The sequence below is a fragment of the Equus caballus genome, chromosome 4 (genome assembly GCF_041296265.1).
Source record: "Equus caballus isolate H_3958 breed thoroughbred chromosome 4, TB-T2T, whole genome shotgun sequence".
Taxonomy (NCBI): Eukaryota; Metazoa; Chordata; class Mammalia; order Perissodactyla; family Equidae; genus Equus; species Equus caballus.
Window position 1 is genome coordinate 106129753 of NC_091687.1, and position 16970 is coordinate 106146722.

The 16970-nt window shown below is 58.3% G+C and overlaps 2 protein-coding genes across 15 annotated transcripts in view; one reads left to right on the forward strand and one right to left on the reverse strand.

Moving 5' to 3' along the window:
- Positions 1 to 16970, forward strand: part of LRRC61 (leucine rich repeat containing 61) — a 32031-nt gene that overhangs the window by 3529 nt on the left and 11532 nt on the right. For 7 of the 14 annotated variants that reach the window (XR_011438035.1, XR_011438036.1, XR_011438037.1 and 4 more), the window contains exon 4: positions 10044 to 10271. Coding sequence is in view for 7 of the 14 variants with exons in the window: in XM_070265183.1 (XP_070121284.1) it covers positions 1321 to 4575 (3255 nt within the window). In the remaining 7 variants the exon portion in view is untranslated. Of the gene's footprint in view, positions 1 to 1283; positions 6250 to 10043; positions 11599 to 16970 lie in introns of those variants that run through there. The other 7 variants (XM_070265185.1, XM_070265186.1, XM_023639950.2 and 4 more) reach the window with 4 other exon arrangements.
- Positions 11877 to 15803, reverse strand: RARRES2 (retinoic acid receptor responder 2). Its single transcript, XM_005609485.4, has 6 exons — positions 15558 to 15803; positions 14444 to 14635; positions 14091 to 14195; positions 13025 to 13120; positions 12187 to 12313; positions 11877 to 11992 (listed from the first exon to the last, which is right to left on the reverse strand). The coding sequence occupies exons 2-5, from the start codon at positions 14615 to 14617 to the stop codon at positions 12197 to 12199; spliced, it is 492 nt and encodes a 163-aa protein (XP_005609542.2). The 5' UTR covers positions 14618 to 14635; positions 15558 to 15803; the 3' UTR covers positions 11877 to 11992; positions 12187 to 12196.

Consider the following 16970-nt stretch of genomic DNA (forward strand, 5'->3'; position numbering starts at 1 on the left):
TGGGTGAACAGATGTTCCATTTACCGAGATTGAGTTGACTGTAGGAAGAGCGGGTGAGGGAAGCCTCAGAGAGGCTGGGCGGTGGTCAGTAGGTAAACGTAGTCCCCGTCGGGGAGAAGACAAAGCTGTCCTGGGAGAGTGTAGAATGAGAAGAGGGCCTAGGAAGAAACCCTGGGAGACGTCATTGAGGGACAGGCAGAGGGAGAGGGACCAGAATGGAGACTGAAAAGGAGTTGCCGGTGAGAGGAAAACCAAGGAAATGTGGGCTCCCAGGGCGACGGGAAAACAGCCTTGCAAACGGAGGGCATGGGCAGGTGCAGAAAAGGCCATTGGAAGTGGTGCCAGTGGGGTTGCTGGGCGCCTTGGCAAGGAACCAGGGTCAGGGAGCAGTGGGAGCTGGAGCCAGAGAGGAGTGGGTTTCGAGAGGAATGGGAGGTGGGAAAGTGTAAACAGCTGCCCTCCCAGAGTTTCTCTGACTGAGAGAGGAGAGAGAAGGGGCACCAGGGGCCTGAGTCTTGGGCACTAGGTTCCACCTCATCTTGCGCCTTCTGCGGGAGGCTGACTCCTAGAGAAGGAATTTCCAAGGGTCTAAGCAGAGCCTCCAGCTTAGGTGGCCTCAGGCTGCATTACTTCCTGAACACTAAGTGGCATTCGGTTTATGGTGCCCTGTTGGGGCCGGTGCAGCCCAGGGGCGCAGGGTGCCGAGACCGACAGGCTCTGCTCGCTCCTGGCCTGTGTCTCTTCCAGGGCACCTGTTTAACTTCTTGGCGAAGTCAGTCCCCTCCCCGCGGTCTCGCAGCCCACGCTGTGTTCCTTCATGCCCTGCGTTGTGGCTCTGGTCTTAAATGCTGTGAATGTGACTCTTTTATTCACATCTGTGTCTCCTGCCAGCCTGGAGGCCTCGTGCATGCAGGGCCTTGTCTACTTGATGTGGTAGCCACAACACAGGAGAATTGGCAAGTGCCTACTAGGTTCCCAGTAAACAGTGAAAGAAAAAAGAGAAACATCAGTTAGTTTGGCAAAGAAGAGGGACACAGAAATCACTGGTGTGGTTCAGAGGGCTGTGTGGTTCCAGTGAGGGCTGGTTCATTTGGTCTGGAGGAGTCAGGCTTCGCCAAGGAGGTTGAGATCTTGAGAGTTTTGTCCTGGGGCAGATTTCATATTATCTTGCTATACCCTCCCTTCTCTGCTCTCCTCTCTGCTCTGGGCCTCGCCATCTCCCTGAGTGGTCCCCAGAGTTGAGTAGGGCAGCTGAGAGCCATTCTTTTCATCTTGCTTTGCAGCCTGGGCCCATCTTCTCCTTTCTCCAAGTTCCTAAGCATGTTGGAAGTAGAAAAAATCAGAAAGACTCCCAAGAGACATTCACCCTCAGGCCCAGTGGGGCAGGAGCCCCCTGTGTGTGCTGACACCCTCACGACCAGACTCAGGGGCCCCATTGCCACTGTGGCTTCCCCCTGTCCTGAATTGAAAACCAGGGCTACCAACACCTTTCGTGGACTTGCCTGGGGTGCCAGGGTGGGCCTGCCAGAAGCTGAGGTCAAACTTGAGTTTGTAGACATAGAAGAGAAGACTGGCAGTGGCCACAGGAAGAAGGTCAGACCCTCCGGCTCCCAAAAAGGGAGTGAGAAGGATCTGTTCTTGCAGAGGAAGAGACCCTCCCCCCTGCCCAGGGGCTCATTGGTCCCTTCATCTGACCAAGTCTTCCTGGAGGAGCAGGAGGAAGGTGCCCTGGACCTGTGTGTCTGCAGTGAGAAGAAAAGCTCCTGTTCCCTGGGGAGGCTTGATCTTCAGCCAGCTGCCTCCCGTGCAACGTGCCAGCCCAGCCGTGGGCCGAATAAGCCAAAGGGAGACTCTAGACTCTGTGGCCTTAAGTCTGTGCTTCAGCAGAAGCCCCTTGTGCAGCCCGAGAAGAAGGTGTCCAAGAAGAAGGCACATGGACAGAGAGAGGAGAGGGAGCCAGCAGGAAGGAAGTGGAGGGACCCGGTGCTCAGCTCTGTCCAGGCCCCTTCCACCCCGGCGCTGGTCCAGGCGGCCAGTCTGCACAGGTCAGAGGTAGGCCAGACTAGTGCGAATGAGGAGGCAAGGCAAGCTGACATCCTCATAGCCCTTCTGGCCAGAGAGGTACGGCGCCTCAAGAAGTGGAAGAAGAGGCGTTTGCTGCCTGGTGTCGGAGAGAAGGCGCCCTTGCTGAGCCTCCAGAAGCCACTCTGCTTGAAGAAGCTGGTCAGAACTATCAAAGCAGAGACCAAGGGCTGGGCTTCTCCCAGGTATTCCCAAAGCCCTCTGGACAGCACGGGTCAGAAGCCGACGTTGGATGTTAGACGGTTCTTTACCGTTGACTGCAAGAACATCTGCCGTGTCACCTGCACTCTGTGTCACACCAGCATCAGACAGGGCAGAAATAAGGGGCAGTCCCAAACCTCAGGCCTGGTCCGTCACCTGGTGAGTAAGCACGGGTTGGAGAGGGAAAGAAGGCCGACTGCAGCCAGCCCTGGGGGGAAGCAGGCAGGGGTCGGGGAGAATCAGAAGGACCTGCCCACAGGTGTCACTGGCCTGGTTCCTGAGGGATTCCTGTCACCAGGATGCGATCCAGATGCCTCACCTTTGGGAGACAGTGACAATGATGGGTGGCTGGCCCCGGGCAGGCCTGAGCAGCTGTTACTGGATCCACCATCCCTGCCTACTCCCACCAAAGACAAACCTGCTGCTCCCCCCATGGCAGTCAGGGAGGACAGAGGTGGCATATATGCCCCCAACCAGCCCCGAGCACAGGCCTGGAACCACAGCATCACGGAGTTGCTTTGCAGCCTGGCAGTGCCACTCTCCTTTGTTTCGTCCCTCCCCTTTAGAAGGTTTATGGCCCAGGTCGACCCTTGCTACCATCTGCCACCTCGAGCCTTCTTCTCTGATAAAGCCTTGCCTCTGCTCCACGAGGCGATGGGCGAGCAGGTGTGTCAGGAGATGCAGTGGGCCCAGGGCAGCCGCCTCCACCTCACTGTGTCTGTGGCAGCCCAGGATTCGGTCATAGACTATGTGGCCATCACTGCCCACTGGGGGGTGATACAGCCGCACGCAGTGTCGGGGAGCCTGAGGAAGCGAGCCCTGCTCTGGGTCCGAGGCCTGCCCCTGGAGAGTGCTCCAGAGGACAGGCAGCAGGAGCTGCGGGAGCAGGTCAGCCTGTGGCTCAGCCGTGGCTCCCTGCAGCCAGGCTTCCTGGTCTCCAGTGGCTGTCTCAGCCTGGAGCAGGCAGTGAGGTTGGAGGGCTACACCCACGTTCCTTGCTTTGCCCACTGCCTTGACTCCCTGGTGAGGAACTTTCTGTTTCATCATCATAGCATCCAGATCATCCTGGGCACAGCCAGGGCCATCTACAGCCATTTCCAAGGCTCTGCAGAGGCCCGGCAGCTCCTCACCCAGCTGCAGCGGCAGTGTGGCCTCCCGGCTCACCAGCCCTTTGGGGAGCTCTCAGACCACTGGGTCTCCACCTACTGCTTGATGGAGTGGCTGGTGGAGCAGCAGCAGCCACTGCAAGAGTATGAGGAGAAACACCAACTGGGGAAGGCTGAGACGGCCCTGTCAGCTATGTTCTGGGGCCTGACGGACAGTCTGGTTAAGCTCCTGCAGCCCTTCCAGATGGTGTTCCGGGAAGCGAGCACGGCACAGGCGTGTTTAAGCCAGGTGCTGCCCCAACTGCGCTACCTGCATATCTTCCTGGAGCAGGTGCACCGGCACTTTGAGGAGCAGAGTGGCAGGGAGATGGGTGCAGCCATCCGGCTGGCTGAGGGCTTGGCCCTACAGCTCTCCACAGACTGCCAGCTCAATGAGCTCTTCCACCGCGAGGAGTTCGTGCTGGCGACCCTCCTGGACCCCCGCTTTAAGGGGAAGATTGAGGCCATCCTGCCCGTGGGTGCCGACATTGACCACTGGAAGCAAGTTCTCGTGTACAAAGTGAAGGAGATTATGGTGTCTGAATGCTCCTTGCCTCCCTCCCCATCCCTGCAGAGCCCCAAGGCTATGCCTGTGGACGCCACCTTGACTGGCAGAATAGCCCAGAGCCCTGGGGCTGAGGGGAAGGGCCAGAAGGAGCCTGTGCAGAGAGGCGGCAGCTCTGGGTCTTTGCTGCTGGGCCAAAGGGACAAGAGCTTGCTGGAGCAGCTGGAAAGTGTAGGGCTGCTATCGTCCAAGAGGAACGGAGCCTCGCTCGTCACCGAGAACCACCTGGCCAGCGTCATCGTCAAGAAGTATCTGCGTGAGAACGAGACAGTTGGCACCCAGGAGGACCCCCTGGTTTACTGGGAGAAGAGGCGGGAGGTCTGGCCAGCTCTGGCAAGACTGGCCACCATCTATCTGTCCTGCCCCGCCACAGGCACCTTCTCTGGAAGTATCTTTGCCTCCCTGAACAGCCCTGCCATCCTGGAGCACAGCTCCCCTCTCCCAGTAGAGACGGTTGAGCATCTCCTCTTCTTGAAGAGCAACCTGGAGAATTTCCCCAACTACACTCCCCCACCCCTTATCTTCCCCAGTGGAGACTTGGCCAAGGAGGAGCAGGCCAGTGCGTCTGATGTCATGGTCTAATGCCCTCAGTCTGCCTGTGGGACTCGGCAGTAGATAAAAGGAGAGAGCAGAGGGTTGCATCCTAGGCTATTAGACGGGGGCGGGCAGAATCTTAAACCTATTTGGAAAGAATGGGGTTAGTTTCTCAGTTCTTGACAGGTTGCCGTTTCTTTTTCAGGGAGATGTCATTTTCCATCCACCTTTTGCTCAATTTATCTCTAGTGGTATGTGCATAGAAAAGGTTTACTCGGTTCCTAAGTGACTGTGAGTGTACTGTGTAGTTCTATAAATGGTAATGCTCTCAGGGCCTGCCCCTGGGCTGAGTGGTTAAAGTTCGACACACTCCACTTTGTGGCCCGGCGTTCGTGGGTTCGGATCCTGGGTATGGGCCTGCTCCACTTATCAGCCATGCTGTGGAGGCCTCCCACATACAAAATAGAGATTTTGTACAGATGTTAGCTTGGGGCTGATCTTCCTCAAGCAAAAAAACCCCAAGAGGATTAGCAACAGATGTTAACTCAAGGCGAATCTTCCTCTCTCACACACACAAAAAATGGTAATGCTCCTTTGAAATATTGGTGGGCATTAAGGGCCCTGCCTGCAACTTGTCCATGTGTGTCAAGGGGTCCCTGCCCTGAGGAGGTCTGCTTCTCAAACAGTGGCCGGGACAAGGCAGGGTGAGGGTGCTGGCAGGCAGGGTCTGTGCTCGGCCTCCTAGAGCCTGGGTGAGCCGTGGAAGCTCTTTCAGGACTTGCTTGCACTGTAGAAAGGAAGAAACCCTAAGGGAGAGTAGCCGCTGTGCGAGGGAAGTGTGTGTGCACTCGTGCACATGCGCACACACCAGTCTTCTGAGGGTCTGGACTTCCCCGTGGATCCCAGAGTGGCCGGAGGACCCTGACTGATGGACTGCCCAGCCAGCGAGGGAGACGGGGTCGATGCGAGCTGGGACACAGTCCTCAGATGTCGTTCTTACCAATAGTTCGTTTCCAGACTACTGGAATCCTTGGAGTTCCTTCCTTTCTATGGTGAAAGCAGGCTCAGAGCGTCCCTGGCTTCCCCCGGCTCCAGGGGGCCAAGTATTTATCCCACCTACAGTGCCCACACCTCCCCTGTCCATGGCCACTTTTAAAGGGCAAGTCGCCTACCTGGAAGGGAGACAGGATGTGTATCAGACCCACTAGTAATCCAGAGGTCCTTCAGGGCAGAGTGCAGGACCTGAGGGCGCGGGATCAGGGACTATGGGTCGGGTGGGAGAAGGGGAAGGAGAAGGGGAGTGTTTGGGGCGGGCCCGCCACACTCCTCAGACATGAGTCTCTCCCGAGGTGCCAGGACACTAGGGGAGGTGACTGACAGGCAGGCAGGTAGAGGCAGGGCAAGGCACGCAAGCCTAACTTGGACTTGGGCCTTGGCCATAGGTGTGAGCCTAGAGGCCTGTCCCCTTGCCTCCCCTTGAGGGGTTGTCAGTCCTGTGGCACTATGACCAGTTCACTACGGGACATTTGGAAGTTACTGAGAATGTAAGGACACAGGAAAAATTAGCCATAATCCTTCCACTTAGCCTCTGTTAATAGTTTGACGTATTTTTTCTACCTCGAGATCACTCTCTCTCTGCTGTTCAGTGTGCTGTGTTTTCATTTTAACAGTGTAATAATAACTGCATGTTCTTAAATAAAGCTTTGTAGAGATCCTTTGTAATGGTTGCAGTAGCATGATTTGAGTGAGAGTCTGGCCCCCGAATTGCTCGGATGCTGTCTTTCCGCCGCTGTGGGGAAGGGATGTGTTCATGGGAGGTGAGGCTTGTCTGGGGGAGCGGCGGTACTGCGAGCTCTCTACGTCCAAACTCTCAGCAAGTGCATTTGGGTGGTAAGGTCAGGACAGCCCTGGACCTCTTCCTGCCTCCTGTCCTTAAATGGTACATGGGGCTCAAACTGTAATGAGGATCACCTGAGAGCATCTTAAGAAACACGGTGTCCTGTACCTCCCTCCTAAGTTCTGATTCACCAGGTTGGGTGGGGGGCACCCTAGGGGCGGCCTGCTGGTCTATGCTGCCATCCCTTGAGCTGTTAGAAGAGGCACTGTCCCCTTGCTGTCAGGGTCACTGAACTGGCTCTCCAGTGGTCATGGAGACGGGAAGCCCTGGAATGGAGAGGCAGCAGGGTGGGGAGCATGTGAGGAAGATGGAGAGGAGTGAAAGGAAGAGGTTGAGCTAGACGCTTGATGGTCACAAGCAGTGGTTTCCAACCAGGGGCACTTTTGTCCCCCAGGGGACATTTGGCAATGTCTGGAGGCACTTTTGGTTGTCACAGCTTGTAGGGGATCGCTACTATCCTCTTGTGGGTAGAAAACAGGGATGTTGCTAAAAATCCTACAATGTGCAGGACAGTCCCCATGACAAAGACTGTCCGATCTCCACTGGCAGTGGTGGCTGTGTTGAAGAAGCCTGTTCTAGATTGGGGATGGGAGAGAATGGGGCAGAGGAAGGGTCCCTAGTTCTCTAAAGCAGCCAGGTGACAGTCCACCATAGGCTGCTCTGGGTTGAACCATTTATTTCTAGACTTAGCCCTGCCTGCCCTGGCTGACTCATGGACTTCATTTTCTGGCTCATTTCCTGCATAGGTACACTGAGACTCGGAAAGCCTAGCTGAACAAGGAAAGATGGGCCTCCTTAGGAGATCTGAGTGTCAGCTACGTCTTAGTCATGGTCTCATCCACATAACCAAGTCCTTTTCACAGACTCACGTGTTGGGCCAAGGCCTCTGTTCGCCCATTTCCGTAGCAGGACCAGGCTGACTCCTGTTTTTCAGAGAGGAGTGTTAAAGTGGTTGGATGTAGATGAGCCATCCTCCCATTGTGCAGGGCCTGCTGTCTGCTGCCTGCCTGTGCATTAGTTGGGTTTGCAGAGGTGGGTGGGCACCACTTGGTCCTTGGTTTTGCCCAGACCTGCCTGTTGAGGTTTGTAGATTTGAGGTAAGACGGGAGGGAGCAGAGCAGAGGTCCCTGACGCACAGGAGAATCAGTGTTTCCTGCAGTCCTGCATCTCCCAGCTGGAGGCTGGAGCCCAAGTGCTGCAGGCATGGAAGGCCTGACTTCAGGTTAATGTGATCTTTCTGCTCCACTTTCCTCTTGTGCAAAAAGCGTTCCTCCCATCTCTGACGTGGGGAAAGCACACAGTTGTCCCATCTCCCTGTCTGCCCGCTCCCCTCCTTCTTTCCCTCCCTTCGCAGCCACCATCTCCATCTAAACGGTCACTGACCTACTTCCTCACGGTGTCACTCCTGAACCCTCCTGGTCCGGCTCTGGCCTCACGGTGGCCTGAGACTACCCTACCCGGTGGCTGTGTCTCGTCTGAATGCAGGGGGGGTATTTAACCATGTTGTTCAAGGAGAGACTCCTTGAAAGCCCCACATTTTCTTCCTCCCTCTGACTGCTCATCAGTGCTCTTCATTCAGCCTCATAAATGGTGGTGGTGTCCCTATTTCAGCCCTTGACTTCTCCTTGCCACTGTACACCAGAGGTTCCTGACCACTTTCACCCCCAAAATAGTGTGTGACTGGGGAGGATGTGCATATTCCTGAAGAGAGGCCTACAGATGCTTATAGAGGTTTGTGTCCCCAAAAATGCTGGCCCGGGGTGCTGCACGCTCTCGCTGGGCACCTCCCTGCAGCTAATGCCCAGATCCCTTCAGCCTAGAGCTTCACCGCCCCCTAAGTCCAATGCCACACAGTCACCTCACACTGGACAGATTCTTGCCCCTAAGCCTGTCCTGTCTACGTCCCACATGTTTGAGAAGGGAGCCCCTGCATCCAGTCACATGGCCAGATCCTTGAAGTTGGTCCAGACTCTCCTCCCTACTTTCTGTGACTCAGTGCCCTCAGTGTGATCCTTGTCTCTCGAAGGCTTTTATGGCAGGTTTCCAGTGCCCAGTGCCCCTCGTGCACCCCCACTCTGTGGGCCTGAGAGCTTAACCAGATGCAGAGGTGATTGCGTCACTTGCTGCTCACAAACTCCAGCAGATCCCATTTGAATAGAGTAAATCAGACTTCTTAGTAGATGCCTCTGCACTTTTGGAAAGAAATGAGGTAGAAATGAGGAACGAGCTGGAGGGCTGCAGCTAGAGGAGAGCTAAGTAAAGATATGGGGTCCCCCTGTTCAGAGGTGGTGTGGAGGAGGATGGAGAGGGGGTCAGATCTGTTAGCAGCTTCCCTGAGTCTGGTGGGGGGTGTGGGAGGATCCTGGCTTGGTTTCCCTGGAGAGCGGGAAATCAAAAGTGGTGTTGATTATGTAAACACACACTTGGGACTCTGGAGGCCCAGGGCTGTAAACAGCAGGAGTGAATGGGCTCTTGGTTCCTTGCAGGCGTCACCCCGCCTGGCCTGGGCCTGGCCAGTGTCTACAGGCTTGGGAAGCTGCCACTTGGAGCAAAGGTCCCTTCTTGTTTTCCTCTCTGCCGAAACCTTGAACCCTCTGTGGGCAGCTGCGCCTGCGTCCCCTCCTCCAGGCCTCCTCCCTCGTGCTCCACAGTCCTGCCCTAGCGCCTGGGTCTGTGCTGTCCCACAGCCACTGGTGACTGGAAAGGCCCCTCCCTCCCCTGCCATTCTGGAGCCAACATAGGTGCCACCCTGCCCCTCCCTCCAGGACAGCTGCCTTGACTGCCTGGCATCCCGCTGGCCCTCTTTGGAAATGTCCTGTTTGCAAGGAGGACTGTGCTGCCTGGCAGTGACTGATGCTGTTCTGCTGGTACTAGAGTGAAGAGCTAGTTTTGGTGGGTGGGGGCGGGGGGCAGGAGCAGTGGTCTGGGGACTGGCAGTGTGGCCACTTCCCCTTGGCCTTCACTGTCCCCTCTCTCCCTCAACCTCAGTTTCCTTGTCTAAGACTGAAGGCTGAGCCTTCAGGCCTACAGCGGCAAGCAGAGGTCACAAGTTGGCCCTTGGAATTTGGAAACCATTTTGAATTAATTGCTGCCATTACAGATTGAGTCAAGGACACTTGGAGTGACTGAAGCAAGGGGCCAGGCTCTCCTTTATGTTTGCATGTGCATGGCTCTCCAAGGAAGGAAACAAAAGAGAGTGGTGATGGGGGTGACCTATTATCCATTCAAAAATAAACTGAAGTATTTAAAAAGAAATACCTCAAAATTAGTAAGGATAGATCCTGAGCGGTTACCCAGAAAGGAAAATAATGAGATTTTGTCCCCCAGTGCAGATTTGGAAAATGGGAAGAATTGGTGACACTGGGCCTGAATTCCATCCAGCACGGGCCTAACCGCCAGAGCCAAGTCGGGGACTCCCTGTGGGTGAGGGCCTGTGCCTGGCGACCTCACTCAGACAGGCTCTTTGCCCTCTGGCGCCTTGGACCTGGGTCCTCAGGTCTTGCCACACCGTCTGGGTTTCTGGCCCTGAAAGTAGAGGCTGGGTGGTACTCGGTGCTGTCACCTGCTACAGGGGCTCAGGAGAGAGAGGCCTGCTTACTGTTTAATTGTCTCTCTTTAGGGACCTACTGGCCCTTGAGTGGGGGTGTCGGAAACAGGCCTCAGGCACTGGCCCAAGCAGAGTCGATGGTGCCTTCTTTGGGGTGAGCAGTGGTACCCGCATCCCTGTGACGCAAGTGCCAGGGCCCAGGCCGCCTCGACCGACTTCATCTCATGGAGTCTCAGGGAGAGAAGCCAGGAGAGGCTGACAGGGTGCGTGTCACGCCCCAGCTGCTCAAGGCCCGCTCAGGTGAGTTTGCGCTGGAGTCCATCCTGCTGCTGAAGCTGCGAGGCCTGGGGCTGGCGGATCTGGGCTGCCTGGGAGAGTGCCTGGGCCTCGAGTGGCTGGACCTGTCAGGCAATGAGCTCACCCAGCTGGGCCCACTGGCCTCCTTGCGCCAGCTCACCGTGCTCAATGTCGCCAACAATCGGCTGACAGGGCTGGAGCCGCTGGCCGCCTGTGAGAACCTGCAGAGTCTCAATGCCGCAGGCAACCTCCTGGCCAGCCCTGGCCAGCTGCAGTGTCTGGCCGGACTGCGGGGCCTCGAGTACCTGCGGCTCCGCGACCCTTTGGCCCGGCTCAGCAACCCGCTCTGCGCCAGCCCCTCCTACTGGGCTGTGGTCCGAGAGCTGCTGCCGGGCCTGAAGGTCATCGACGGGGAGCGTGTGACTGGGCGTGGCAGTGAGTTCTACCAGCTGTGCCGGGACCTGGATAGCTCCTTGCACCCCAGCTCCAGTCCAGGCCCCAGAGCCACGGAGGCCCAGCCCTGGGTCGAGCCAGGGTACTGGGAGTCCTGGCCTACCCGGAGCAGCTCCATCCTGGAGGAAGCCTGCCGGCAGTTCCAGGACACACTGCAGGAGTGCCACGACCTGGACCGCCAGGCCAACGACAGCCTGGCTCAGGCCCAGCAGGCGCTCAGCCCTGCAGTCACCACCTCATCCTTCGTCTTTTGAATGTGCCCTATGGCCATGGCCAGGGGCAGCCTGGCATGTGGCTGTGGGGTCAGCATATTGTGGCCTAGCTGCCCACATGTCCCCTCCTACCTGTGCACTAGTCTTCACAGTTTCATCATGCTGGTCACTGGCCCTGCAAACTGGGCTTTTCCTGAATCCTTGTTCTTAAGAGCAACCCCCTTCCTTCCACTCCTACCTCAAGGAACATCCACACCCACCCCCTACGTACTTCAGGGACGCACCTCCTGAGTGGCCTGTAGCGGGTATAAGGCTCCTCCATGAGCAGCTGGCGTAGTGTGAGGCTGTCCTGTCACCTACACTGGGCACCTGGGAGGAGGCCCGGTGCTGAGCCCGTGTGCTGGCTGCTTGCCCCTGAGATTTAGTGGAAGAATGTTGCTTCTGCCTAAGGCTAAAGGTGAGAAAGGCAGGGATGGCGTGCCTCCTGTCCCAGCTGGTCCTGGGAGAGGACATGGGCAGAGCCTGGAAGCCGGCTTTTACCCATCTTCAAACTTTGCCTGTCCAAATGACCCTCTGCTGTGGTCCCCTACTCCTGTGCCTCCCTGGAGCCTTCGCAGCCCATTCTCAGCACGCTAAGCTAATTCCTATTAAATACTTCTGTTTCACTTCGCCTCACTGCCTGTCATTTCACATGGGTGTGCTTGGCTTTGCCAGGCATGAGCTCCGAAAGCAAGATGGGGTCCCTGTCACCTCTGGTCTCTCCTGCAGGAAGGAGGAGGTGCACACAAGAGGTCCCCTGCCCACTGCTTTCTGGGCGCAGACAGGTAGCATCCTGCACCCCCTTGGGCGTTACTTCCTCACTGTAAGACTGGGGCATCCCAGCCTTTCTTCCAGGACGGGAGAAGCTGACGGGAGGGGATGCAAGGGGAGGAGAGAACACAGCTGGGGGAGCAGTTTTATTAGCTCTGGATAATGGGATTGTCCTCCTTGGGCACAGGGAAAGGAGGGCAGTCTTTCACTGGTTACCTCCCACAGCTGTCTGGGAAGCCGGATGAAATTCTAGGGGAAAGGAAAAAAAAACAAAATCTGGATGTGAGGGAGGCTGTTTTGGTCCCAGCTGGGCTCTCTTCCCAGGCTCCGAATCCCTCCCCTCCCTGCCTCCCGCAGCCTGGCATCAGCCCACCCTTCCATCCCATACCCCACCCCAGGGCTGTCCTGCTCCCCTCTGTCCTCCCTCCCTCGTGGCCTCCTACCAGTCAGGCCTCAGCTGGGGGGCAGGGCCTTGGAGAAGGCAAATTGTCCCGGGAAGTAGTAGCTGTGGGGGTCCTCGCCAGCCTGCTCCACCTTGCTGCACTGGGCCTCCTGGCGCTGCTCAAGCTCCTGCCAGCACCAGCAGCTGCTCAGGCCTGAGGCAAGCAGCACTTGGGGGGGGGCCCCCAGGAGGGTGCCCTGGGGGGAGTGCTGGGGTCCTCCGCCCGTGCCCGCCCACCTCCACATCACTTAGGGAATAGCTGGACCAGGCCCAGAGCCCCTCCTCACCTCCTCTTCACCCTCCTCTCCCCTCCTCACCCCCCTCCCCTCCTCACCCCCCTCTCCCCTCCTCACCCCTCTCCCCTCCTCACCCCTCTCCCCTCCTTATCCCCCTCCCCTCCTCACCCCCCTCTCCCCTCCTCACCCTCCTCTCCCCTCCTCACCCCCTCCCCTCCTCACCCCCCTCTCCCCTCCTCACCCCTCTTCCCTCCTCATCCTCCTCCTCCCCTCCTCACCCCCCTCCTCCACTCCTCACCCCCTCCACTCCTCACCCCTCTCCCCTCCTCATCCCCCTCCTCACCCCCTCCCCTCCTCACCCCCCTCTCCCCTCCTCACCCCTCTCCCCTCCTCATCCCCCTCCTCCACTCCTCACCCCCTCCACTCCTCACCCTCCTCTCCCCTCCTCACCCTCTCTTCACCTTCTTCCCCCTCCTCTCCCCTCCTCCCCTCCTCACTCCTCCATCCAGGCTTCTGCCTCTGACCTCTCCCACAGGCCCAGCTTCTATCCATCTTACCAGCCCCCTCCCTAACCTCTCCTCTTCCTCCTCTGCCCACTCTTACCAGCTGAGCCTGTGTCTCTATGGGGCAGTGGACCATCCGGCCCAGGACTTTATTCTCAGAGTCCAGCTTGATGCAGGCCAGGCATTTCCGCTTCCTCTGGGGAGGGAGGCATAGGGTCAGGAGAGGGGAGGGTGGAAGCTGGAGGCCGCCTGCGGTGGGGATCGTGGCCCCTGGCAGGCTCTAGAGCGGAGGGGCAGGCAGATGCAGGCAAGCTGGTGTCAGGTTCAGCCCACCCTCGGACTGGGAAATTTTAGAAGTGAACCATCCTGCAATTTCCAAACTGTGCAACTTTGTGCGTGTGTGAGTGTGTGTCTGTGTAGGCAGGACTCCTCCCCCAGATGGGTCCACCCTGCCTTACTTCCACCAGAGCCACTCTGCTAGATGCTAAATCACCTATTATATTGATTTGCATTTTCTTGTAAGATTTGATTTGACCCCAAGGGTCCTGTCATAAAGTCTGGAAAACCACAGTGTAATCCAGGCCCTCCTTTACCAGATGGAGGGAACTGGGGCCTCCAAAGAACCTACATAGCCACAGGGCTGGTGCTGGGCAGAGCCGGGACTGGAGTCCAGATCCGATGGTTGCACTCCCAGCCTCGGGGTCTCCCTCATGGCAGCGATTTTGTCCCCAAGGTGGCTCATTATAGTCCACCTCTGTTATCAGTCAGCCCAGGCTGGGCCGTCTCCACTTGAAGACTCTCAGAAAATGGGGAATTCACCAGGCTTGGGGTGAGGGCCAAACTAACCTCACACCATGGGCTTCTCCCACCAGTGACCTGAAGCCTGAGAGAGGAACTCAGATGGAAGGTGGACCCACTCTGAAGAACAAACGTCCTCGGAGGGCTAGCCCAACCCTGCCCCCTCCGGCCTGTCCAGGCCCCCAGCCCACCACCAACCATCACAGCCCTCACAACCACAGGCTCTGACTGAGCCAGCTCAACTTCTGGGGTGGCTGCTCCACAGTGGGGTCTCTGACCTCAGGGCTTCTCACTGGGTCTCCTACTAAACCCCAGTTGTATACACTCACATGGGCACGTGCCCATCACACACAGGGGCCTTCACTCACCCCATGGGGCTTGACTCGGCACTCAGCTTTCTTCCAGTCCTTCTTCTGGCAGCTCGTCTGCTGGAGTTTAAATTCCAGCCTCACAAAGGTCCCCGCCAGGAAGGGCTGCCGACAGACAGACAGACAGAGGAAGGCCAGCAGCCAGCTGAGCGGACAGGGCAGTTCCTGGATGTGATCTGCCCCTCGTCCCCACAGTGAAACAGCACATCTGAGGAGGTGGCTGGGGTGGTGGTCTTTCTCCGGAGAGCTTGGTGCTCCCAGAGTCCAAGCACTGTTGCACTGGCTTCCTGGGACTGTGCTGGTGTCCTGGGGTGTGGCCCTACCCCCTCCCCTCCCTGGGCCGTGCTGCTAACCGTGTCCGTGGCACTGTCCACACTGGTCTCCCGGAAGGCCCACTGCACACGCGGGTGCTTGTGGAACTCCTCCAGGGCCACCTGCAGGCTCCGGTGCTGGGCCGCCGTGAGCTCCGCCCTGCCCAGGCGTGCCGTGCCCAGCCACAGGGCCAGTGGGATCAGCAGCCGCCACATGGCTTCACCTCAGTCACCCTGCAAAGGGTGTGTGCGATCCTCAGGTCTTTGTGCCTGCCAGCGGAGGCCCCCACTCCCTGGCCCTGAGGCTGAGGGGGGTGCACACTGGGCTGAGCCCTGGGGGGAGGCGGAGGGGCGGGCTTTGGCCCTTTGCTGAGATTCCCTGGAATCTCCCTGGTCCTTCCGCTCTGCCCCACCCTGCCCCCCACCGCTCTCTGGGGAGGTGCTGAGTCCTTCCGTCCTCAACAGCCTGGGAAGCGGTCCTGTGGCCACTGCAGCCTTTCCCCCCTTTTCTGGCCCACTCTCTCTCCCCTTGTGACTCTGACCCCCTCTCCTGCCCGCTGCCCCCAGAGCCTCTGCTTCCCCCCACCTACGCCTCTCCCGGTGGCTTCCCCCTCCCCACTCTGTCAGTGGTTCCTGGGGTCCCAGCCCCTGGCCCTCACCCCCCTGCCCCCCAGGCTAACTTGGGGAGAGGGAGGAGTGGGGCAGAGGAGGGACAGGAGGCTGAATTTTTTGGGGAGGACGTAAACACGTGGGAGGGGCCCACAGACGGGTCAGAATGAACCGCTGGGGAACAAGGCGGGTGGGGGTTGCTTAACCCTCCCTGCCTAGGGCTGCCCGTCCAAATCGGGGTCTCCCCTAGACCCCATACCTTGCTTTCTTTTTCAGGCAGACTCTCCCTCCCTTGACTTTTTTTCTGGGGCCTTCCCTACCACCCCTCCCAGCCCTTCTGATCGGATCCCCTAATCCATAATTGGGTTGCCTGAGGGGTGGACCCTCCCCAGGACTCTGTCTTTACCGGTAGTCTTAGGACCAGAAAGCCACAGATGTGGAAACTGAGGCCCCCTCAGTGAAGACACCAGGGTGTTGCCTTAGCAAGGTCTCCCGGACAAGGTGACCAATTTCGCCCTTTGCCCGACGCCCCCCCTCCTGTCCTCACCTCCTTTCCGGAGCCTTGGGGTCTCTCCGACACTCCCCGCGGCTGACTCTGGGCCAGGCGCTCAGCCTCTTCCCGGTCCCCCGCCCGCGCACCGCCCCTCCCTCGCGCGGTCGGCCTCCATCTCCTCCCACTCCCACCTCCTGGGCCCCTCCAGCTCCCGGCACGGCTAAGGCTCCTCCCCACCCGGTCAGGACCGGCCTCCGGGCGGCTGCCCTCCAGCGCCTTCCCTCCCCATCCCACCCGCCTGCCTGCCCCCCTCGGTCCAGCCGCCTGACCCTGACCCTGACCCTGGCGGGGCCGCCCTTCCCTCCTCCCGCTGGCCGAGGAGCCCAAGCTTTCGGCGAACGGCGACCGCGGGCCTCATCTCCTCGGGACATGGGATTGCCCTCTCCACCACTCTGTCTCCAGGTAGGGCTGCCTTATTCTTAGGCCCTTCCACGGTCACCAGTCCCCGGCGTCCCCAGGACAGTCGTTTCAGGAAATTCTTCCCAGAAATACAGATATCCTCAAATCAGATGAGATCTTGAGGAGTCCGCCTCCCAAACCCCAAAGCTGCACTGAGAAGGAAGGCGTCTCCTTTAGAGAGGATGTCTTGTCCGACACCTTCTGTCACCAGCAAACATGGCCATTTCTCTGGTTCCAGGCCCTATGCTAATGACCCAAAGTAGAGGATCTCATTTAACTTCCCAAAGCCCTGGCACTTCTGCTTCCTCTCTGCAAGGTGGGGACCAGAAACCCTGCCATAAGGGGTTGTTGTGAGGATTGAAGGAGGAGATTGATGGAAAGTGACTGATGGCCCAAGGTTTTCTTCCCTTCCCTGCTCACCTCTGCCAGCATTCTCCACTGGAGCTGAGAACTTTGCAATGTGCTTTAGGGGCACGGGAGAGATCCGTGGCTTCAGTTAGCTAGTTCTGGTGCCTGGAATCCCATCGTCAGCATTTCATTCCCACCTGTGAGCTGTCGACTACCGTTAAGCAGAGAGGAGAGACAGGATCGTGGTTCTCTAGGAGCTCTAGGTGGGGTTACATGCAGACACAGAAGACAGTTCCCAGCCCAGGGCCCCATCCTGGGGGAATGTCCTGGGCATGGGTGACCAGAGAAAACTCCCGGGACAAGGTAGGACTTGAGCCGAGGAAAGCAGGCAGGTCCTCCTGCCTTCTGTGGTGGCGGGCCGGGGCTGCATCAGGCCTGCCTGAGGGAGGGGGGCTGGAGCAGGATGCTGGCAGTTGGCAAGGAAGGAGACCCTGGGGCTATATGCAAATACGTCATAGGTCACATGCCAGACAGAATCCCCTTTGGGGGAAGGAAAGGTGAGGTGGGCACTTAGAGAGGTGGGTGGCCCTCTGGCAGGCAGTCACAGGTGGGGGTATGTCCCGGCCACTTAGTGCACAATTGCGAGCTTAGCTCCAGGGG

Coding starts and splice junctions, on each gene's coding strand:
- RARRES2 (XM_005609485.4), bottom strand. CDS start 14,617: ATGTGGCGGCTGCTGATCCCACTGGCCCTGTGGCTGGGCACGGCACGC. Junction 13,121..14,090: donor GCCGAGTCAAGCCCCATGGG/GTGAGTGAAGGC, acceptor CTCCCTCCCCAG/AGGAAGCGGAAATGCCTGGC. Junction 12,314..13,024: donor TAGAGACACAGGCTCAGCTG/GTAAGAGTGGGC, acceptor TGGTGCTGGCAG/GAGCTTGAGCAGCGCCAGGA.